Genomic DNA, 8,670 nt, shown 5'->3' with positions numbered 1-8,670 from the left:
CAAAGAAATAGTGGACACTTGGAGAACTTTCCAAGCTAAGCTACATGCAGTTAATTTATCTTTTGCACTATAAAGTAACACTGAAGCAATTTTAGTGATGTGAAAGGACTGAAAGACAGAGGGTAGAAACACAGAAGACAGTTAGTACACTACACAACTTAAATGCAAGTATTTGGGGTCTTAGGGTATGGATTAAGGTAGTGTCAATGGCTGGAGGTGGGCTTAGTAAAGAGCCAAACAAGGAGAAGATGACAGTAATCCCAGTACTTGGGAGGTGGAAGCAGCATGATCAGGAGGTTTAAAGCTCATCCTCAGCTGCATAATTTGAATTAAACCCGGGACATATGAAACCCTGTTTCAGAAAAATAAAGGACACACAGACAGGCACAGCACACTCTCTCTTTTCAAGTTTATTGGCAATTCACTAAAAATTTACACATTGGGAAGAGTTCATGTACATTGTGATGTCTTTATTACATGGAAATCAGAGCAGGTGCCTACTCTCACAATGAACCACACAAGTCAGTGAGCTGCCATTAAAGCCTACAGCAGTGCTTGTACCGACTTTTGCATTCTGCAGGCAGGATGGAGCATCCATGGGTTTTCTGATACTTGCAAAGGCCACCCATTTTCTCACACTGACGAAATCTCATATCTCTTCTGCGCCCTGTAAGAAAAGGGAAACAAATAAAGCTTCATTAAAACCAAAATGCTATAATTTATCATTCCTAGCAAGGGGTGGGCAAAACAGTCCACAAGCTCCACACTAACTTTCTGATGGCTCAGGTGTGACCTGAGCTGGTCACTATTTTCTCATTGGCAGACTATGACAAAGAAAATTAGATGAGGGGGCTCATCTGATAATGTATGCAGTCTGCATTTCAGTGTTGTTGAACAAGACAGCTGGAAGACAGCCATGCCTATTCTCTCAGTCAGTCAGTCAGTCAGTCAGTCAGTCAGTCACTCACTCACTCACTCATTCACTCACTCACTCTCTGTGGCTGTCTTTACCAGAAAGACAGAGGTGACTTGTGGTAACTGAGGCCATGTATCCATGGGGGCTTGGTTTTAGATATTTTGGGATTTTTTTTTCCTGGTCCCTTAGAAAGCCTGAGATTCCCATAACTTAGTTTCATTTTCATTTGAAGATGCTTGAATCAGAGAAAACACCTCACATGCCTGTGTTCCAAGAACATGAGTGTAATTCACTTCCTTGCACCGGTTCTTTCTATATCCTTCCTAAAGTGCCCCCCACTAGACACTCAAAACTTTACTAATATGCATCAAATATCTGGCAATACATAGCAAGTGGATGACAGAAGTGGCGTGTTGCTGATGGTTGAGTGCTGTGCCTCCCATATTTGGTGAGGTGTGCATGTTATTTCATACGCTGAGATGCAGTGGCACTTAATGAATGTCAGCTGTCCTATGTCCCAGTGAGTTAGGCTAGGAAGATATGAAGCCATGGAGAGAGTAGGGTGAGAGCAGGGAGAACCTGAATCCTTCCCCAAAATCAAGAAAGCCAAAGAGTGAAGGACAGCCATGAGTTAATACTGAATATTGTTTCTATCAAAGCCTGTGGCCTTTTGATGTGCTGTGTTGTGATGGAGAGCACACCAACTGGGAATAAGAGACTTGGGTTCTAAATAAAGCTACACTGCCACTGTGGAAAGAAAACAAGCATGCAGAGACAGACATATGCTTCTATCTGTAGTCACCTCCACAACCATATCTATCATCCGTGGATACCCATCATCCAGTTATCAACTATAAGCTATCAATCATCTGTCCAGATTCCCTTCCCCCTTTCTCTTCCATTAGGCTGTTCAAAAACAGTTAGGCTCTCTGTTGTGTTGACACAAAAATATGATGGTCTTATCTTTTGCCTAAGTACATACAGCTATGAGCCCAGCCAGGGTATTTTGAATGGAAACCATGTCTTCAGGGTTCTTAAATACTAGTGTGAAACTCCTTGCTGGTCTTCCCATGGTGGTAGCTATTTCCTGAGCTTGGACTGATGGATTGTAGTGATCAGAGCACCCCTGTGGCCTGAGTGAATTGGCACCTCAGAGAGGATGAATCCTTTTGTTCTTTTAAGATGCCAAGACTGGGAAATAGTTTTCTCCATACAATATCACCAGGTAAAAATGAGACCACTTCATTAAATCTGAATTTTCAGGTAGGTAAGTGTTAAGGTTTTAGAAAAAGCACACCTCAAACATTGCATGGGCCATATTCACACCAAAAAGCAATCCTTGTTTATCTATAGCATAATAAACTTACTATCTAAGATTGTTGGGCATTTAATAGTGCTATCTGAAGAATGAACTATTTGACTTACAGATTTCATCATGTATAATCTCGCTGGCTTGAAGGAAGTTACAACATTTCTAAATCATAGCTATAAACTATTTACTCTATAACTATTGCTACAAAGAGTAAAGTAGCTGTCATATGCTAGAAGACTGTGTTGTGGCATGATGGTGTACATCTTCAGTCCTAGAATTCAGGAGGCAGACTGATCTGAGTTTGAGGCCATCCTGGTCTACAAAACTAATTGCCAGCCAGCCAGAGCTCATGATATCTGAAAAGTTTGTCTGACAAAGGAGACATGTGGGGTTAGAGAGATGGCTGGGCAGTTAAAAACACTAACCATTCTTCAGAACACACAAGTTTGATTCCCAGGACCCAAATCAGTCTGCTTATAACTGCCTGTAATTCTAGGTTTGGGGAATCTAATGCCTCCTCCACAGATGTAATATTTAATGGTATTAAAAGTGAAATCTAAAAACTTTCAGGAAAATGGATGGACTTAGAATAGATAATGTTAAGTGAGACCCAATCTTAAAAAGAAAGAAATACACATTCTCTCTTTTATGCAGAATCTATCTGTGTCTCGTGGTGTGTGTGTGTGTGTGTGTGTGTGTGTGTGTGTGTGTGTGTGTGTGTGTGTAGAAATGTACATGTGAGTATGGAGTATGGTAGAACAGGAATAGAATAGAAAAAATGAGACTGAGTATAGGGGATGAGAAAGGACTGAATGCAGGTGGTAGACATGAGACATGGAAGACAATATAAAGCGAATTGTTTTTCTAGTTCTAATCCTGATGTGTGTGAGGGGGTTGGTTTCAGTAATGTCTAAGTGCATGAAATATACTCAATACTGAAGGTGTAAGATTTAATGTGAAGTTCCACAGCTTCTGTTCTGAATGACCATTCTAACTGTATGAAGTTCACTGAGTTGTCTAGACCTTGGGTCTGGTTAATACTAATGTGTGATATTTTTATTTATTTGCAAGGCTTTTCAAAAATCAAAAGTGAAAAATGAAATAGTAATAAATTTTAAAGTTTTAACAAGTGATGTGTGGGGAGAGAAAGTGATCGTGATCATTGACCACTGTTACTATTTGCGTTGGTTTTGCTGTTTTCACTCCCATGGAAATGTTTTGTAATCCAAAAGAAAGACACACTCAATATGTTGTCTGTCACAATTACTAGTGATTACCAGTTGAAGACCTCAGGGAAGTCTTTCTTTAATTTTCCTTAAGCTTCTCTTTGTAAAGTAAAACATTTCCATACACTGTCTTAGTTTCTCTCCATCACTGCAACAAAAGCAACTTAAGGGATACAGCAGCCTTCATTTTAACTCACAGTTCAAAGGACAGTCTATCGTGGCTGTCAAGTCATATGGACAGGGACTATGGGGAGGTGGCCATGTTGCTTTGAAGGCAAGAATCAGAGAAGGGCAAATGCATGTGTGTTAGTGCTCAGAGGAGATCCTCCACTCTGATACAGTCCAGGATCCACTGCCCAGAAAGCACTTGGGTTGTCCCATGTCAATTAATGTAGTCATGATAACCTTCCCACAGACATACCTAGAGGCCCTTCATCTACATGGTGCTGTTTCTGTCAAGTTGACAGCACCAGTGACTAGATGTGTGATGCTTCTTATAGCTTTGTCATGATATTATTAGTATATATTTCACTTTATGATTGAATTGTAAGTTTGTTTGGTTTACTTCAGGCTCCAAAGTCTTCTACCATTTACCCCATCTGGGTGGGTCCACAGGTTACCTGATGCTGTCTGAATAAGACATATAAGAAGGAGAAAGAGAAGAAATAGCAGCTTCATGGTAAGAAGTGAGTTCTTGGCTTGGAAGGAGGGAGTGGCAGTGTCCGACGGTGGAGACTCCTTCTTCAGGGCACATCAACGGCAATGGCAACAGGTGATCTGGGGGAGTTGGAATGATTCAGCTGGAAAGAAAACTTATATTCTTAGTGCAGATGTTCAAATAGGACCACAGTGTGACCAGAGATGTCTTTTCTATGAACTCATGAATACAAACCCAAATTGTCCTCTGTCAAAAACAAGCTTTTAGCTGAGTATGCCGGCTAATTCCAATACTTAGGAAGTAAAGGGCAGAAGGATTGTGAGCTGAAGCCAGTCTGGATTATACAGTGAGTTACAGGACAACATGGGATACACATGGCAGAAACCTGTCTCAAAAAAAAAGAAGCAAGCAAAAAAATTCCCCTACATGGGGTTTATAGTAAGTCAGGATTTCCCAATGGGTTTCATTTCTACTTGTGATTTGAAGGAATTGTGTTTAGTTTTTGTTTCATTTTCTTTGTTGAGACAGGGTCTCTCTCTTTCTCTCTATGTAGTACTGGCTACCTCAAACTTGCAGTGTAAACCAGACTGGCTTTGAACTTGGAGTAATTCACTGCAGGTGCTGGGAATATAGGGATACACCTACACACACACACACACACACACACACACACACACACACACACACACACACACACACACAAAGCTAAAAATTAGAAGAGATTTTGTAAATGGAAACTCCCTTTGTTGCTTACTCAGTTTCAGTATTTTGTGCTAACCAATTTGGAAAGGCTGCTCCCATGTAGGTTCAGCTCTTTCCATAGCCAGATCTTGTACAGCCCACAGCTGGTGATGCATGCAGGACCAAATGCCTTCATACTGATGATCCTTCAAAGTCATCAATACACGGTTGAGTAAATGTATGGACAGATGGAAGGAGGCTGAAGGGAGGTAAAGAAGTGTTGTAGTCTTCATGTTTGTGTTCCCTGAAAAGCTCTGTATTGAATTGCCAATCCTAAGGAGTGGGGTATGTGAGAGTCAAAGTGTCAGGATGAGGGCCCTCATTAGAGAGATCCATATCCTTACACAGATCTGTAGACACCTTCACCAGGGGATTCTCAACCTCCATGATTATGAAGTGTGTGTGTGTGTGTGTGTGTGTGTGTGTGTGTGTGTGTGTGTGTGTGCTCGTGCTGTTATTTGTTGTAGCATCTAGAAGGAACTAAGACACTAAGAAGTAAAGGAAACAGTGGAGTGGAAGGGGGGAGTGTAGGAAGTAGGGGATAATTTAGACACCCAAATATCCCTACTCACTTACTCATGGTTGCCCTACACTACTAAGTCACATCCCTGTTGAGAAATCAAGGGGCAGATGGTGCTTGAGAGGTAGACATCAAATAAATTCCTCCACCTCTGAAGTAGGCTGTATCTCTAGTGGGTAAGGAAAAGGAACTCTTACCTACTAGTTAAAGAGCTGTATAGTTAGATAAGCCTGGGTTCAGGGACTGCTTTGCCTCTCACTGAGCAATGTTTTGCAAATAATTTGACCTTTTAACACTTTAGTTCTTCTGCTCCTGCCACATAGTTGAGTGACTGTGTGGGAAAATGGACTCTTCAAGCGCTCAGCAACTCTTCTCATTGGTCATGACTATGTAGCCATCTTCCATCTCTACATCCCAGGAATGGGGACTTGCGGCAAGTTGGTGGTGGATATACACCTCTTCATAAAGACTGTTTAGCTTTGCCTGAGATCATGGCTAGGAATTTCATAATAAACTGCAAAGGGATTGAGGAACTCTCCAGCATGTGTTTCCTCAAATGAAAGCTAAGTGATTTCAGAAAATGAGAAAGAAATTTAAAACTAAATAAAGACAATCTGTGTCTCTTTCATTCTGTAAGTGAAATGTCAGCAGGGAAACTGGCCATGTGGGATAAAGATCTTAGAAGGGAATTAGAATTGTAAACACAATTCACCACTCAACATCACTTCCAAGTATTATCATAATAGCTTTATCATATAATGAAATATTTGAACACCACCCATAACTTTAATAAGAGAACTTTCTTAAATAACTTTATATTCCAGAGTCTTAAGTATGACCCGTAGCTCATACAGCATTCATGTAACATATGTACTTTCTTCAAGCAAGATAAGGCATACTGAGCCTAGACCCATTCAAAAATTACACTTATTAACAGTTTTTTTCTTGCTGAAATAATATTTGAAGAATAAAGGACATGGCTACAGGAAGATTGTGTGTGTGTGGTGTGTGTGTGTGGTGTGTGGTGTGGTGGTGGTGGTGTGTGTGTGTGTGTGTGTATGTGTGTGTGTGTGTGTGTGTGGTGTGTGTGTGTGTGTGGTGTGTGTGTGTGTGTGTGTCTGTGGTGTGGCATGTGTGTGTGTGTGTGTGTGTGTGTGTGTGTGTGTGTATGTTAGTGTGTGTGCCCATGCATGTACATGGACATGCCCAAGAGCTAGAAAGTATAAGTTCAGAAAATTAGTAAGGTCATGAATGGTTGAGTCATCCTTTCTATCGGAGGGAAAGACCATGGTAGGGTAGATTGTGGTGGGCTGAGATGCTAAAGCAAAGTTAACAAATGAGTAACCATGTTAAGAGAAGTGCATTCTATTTTTTAAGGTTTTATTACTGATAGCTGCCATGGTACAAGAGACAGGATGGGAAACAAGGTATTTCTCCCTCATCTCTAGGGAAACCTTTCATTTAGGAAGCATATTCCTGCGCTGTGGGGGTCATTCTCTCTTCTGTCCATTCCCATCCCCCAGATATAACCCAAAACAGTGACTGACCACAATGGTTTTCTAGGACGTGGTGACTGTTGATGGTGCAGGCTTATCTTTTCAACTTACTATTTGTCCACTTCCTTATCAGCCTCAATAATGGACAGGGGAGATCAGAGAATGCCCCTGTGTCCCATTTGGAAGTCATCTCTAGACTTTAGAATGTATCACCAAAATTACAGTAAAGTCAAACAAGCTTCACTTTGAAGTGCACACTATTCACAGTGCATCCCACAAAGCAGTGCTTATGCAGGGATTCCCTAATCTCAAAGGATACCCAGAAGCAGGCTTTCCTGTCTATAACTGACTATAAAATTACATTTTTTTCTCTTTGAAAATCTTCAACACAGTACGGTATAATTAAATTGCTTTTAGAGTAACACTCCAATGTTGATAAATGACTTCCTTCACATTGGACCCTAGGTTTTGAGGGCTCTGCAAAGGAATCATTACCCTGCTCTTCAGTGTCTCTGAACATTTACTTCCTCCTTCTCATCCTTTCTCATTTATAAGGGAACTTATTCTACTCATGAGGTATGCCCTCATTGTCTAATCAAGTCTCCAAAGTCTCACTTCCTAATACTGCTGCACTGAAGACTATGTTTCAACACATATTTTTTGAGCAGACACAAACATTCAGATGATAGCAAAGGCAGAAAGAAAAGAAAGCATACGGTGAAAGCTTTTCCACACTCTCCTCTCTTACTTGTATGAGAGAAAAGCACTCCCCTTGATTGTCCCCTCAACTCCTCTTCACCACAAGGTATCTCCTAATGACTTACCTAGAACATTGGCTCCCTCTGCCCTCCATAGGCAATGTGCTGCCCGGACTTGGAGGCAGGGAAACTTGGGAATAGGTGCTCATTATGATATAATTAAGAGTCAGGAAAACCATGTGCTGAGCAGGCAGGGCTTCATAAAGCATGTACTATGACCCTGTTGACTAGTTGAACCTGGGTAGGGAAAGAAGGGTCTAAGGAAGTGGTGCTTGTGTGATACTTTTCAGTTTCACTGAAAAACTCAGCAAAGCAAATGCATCACCAAAGATGTTTTTAGACAGACACACTCAGAAGTAGAGTACATAAGGTAAATCCTTATGGCCAAAGAGGTGGCACTTCTTCAACTCTTCTTTCTTGGACTATAGGTTTCTAGGGTACCTTCCAGCTCTGTTCTCCTATTAGATTGGTGCTTCTCAAGAAGACTAAATTGATGGGCAGTTGTGGCATGTGCCTTTAATCTCAGCATTTTGGAGGTAGAGGCAGGCAGATAGAAGCAATCCTGGTCTACAGAGGAAGTTTCAGGACAGCCAGGGCTACACAGAGAAATCATATGAAATAAAATGAAATAAAAAAAGAAGACTAAGCAATCCACAAGTCATGAGAAAATAGAAAATACATGGATAATCAATAGAAAATGGCTTCTATGAATTCTTGAGTTCCACAAACACCATAGGCCTGGTAGGCAGCAGGAATGAAAAAAAAAACAGTCTAATTAAAGAGAGGCCAGGAAATGCCAACCTTTTAAAAAAATTTATGTTTTTATAAAACAATTTTAAAAACTATTACTTTGCCATCTAAGTTTGCCCTGTCCGCTACAATAAACATTAGTCATACAGGTTAAAGTTTTATCAGTTACAGTCAGCCCCAAGGAAAAACCCCTCTAGAATAAACCCCAATGCACAAGCTTGTAATTGGATACTTTTACAGGAGACCAAATCACCCTCAAACCTAGTTCTTTTAAAAATCTATCATGGCCCTTG

The 8,670-nt window shown here is 40.8% G+C and overlaps 1 protein-coding gene across 1 annotated transcript; it reads right to left on the bottom strand.

Annotated features, from left to right (window-relative positions):
- Positions 1-536: 536 nt before the first annotated feature.
- On the bottom strand, positions 537-4,132 carry LOC100766932 (beta-defensin 33). The gene is made up of 2 exons (XM_027390024.2): positions 4,075-4,132; positions 537-667 (listed from the first exon to the last, which is right to left on the bottom strand). Exons 1-2 carry the CDS (start codon positions 4,130-4,132, stop codon positions 537-539), a joined length of 189 nt encoding a protein of 62 aa, XP_027245825.1.
- Positions 4,133-8,670: the final 4,538 nt, after the last annotated feature.

The sequence above is a fragment of the Cricetulus griseus genome, assembly GCF_003668045.3.
Source record: "Cricetulus griseus strain 17A/GY chromosome 1 unlocalized genomic scaffold, alternate assembly CriGri-PICRH-1.0 chr1_1, whole genome shotgun sequence".
Taxonomy (NCBI): Eukaryota; Metazoa; Chordata; class Mammalia; order Rodentia; family Cricetidae; genus Cricetulus; species Cricetulus griseus.
Note: the sequence above shows the minus strand (reverse complement) of the source record. Positions and strands in the feature narration are given on the sequence as shown.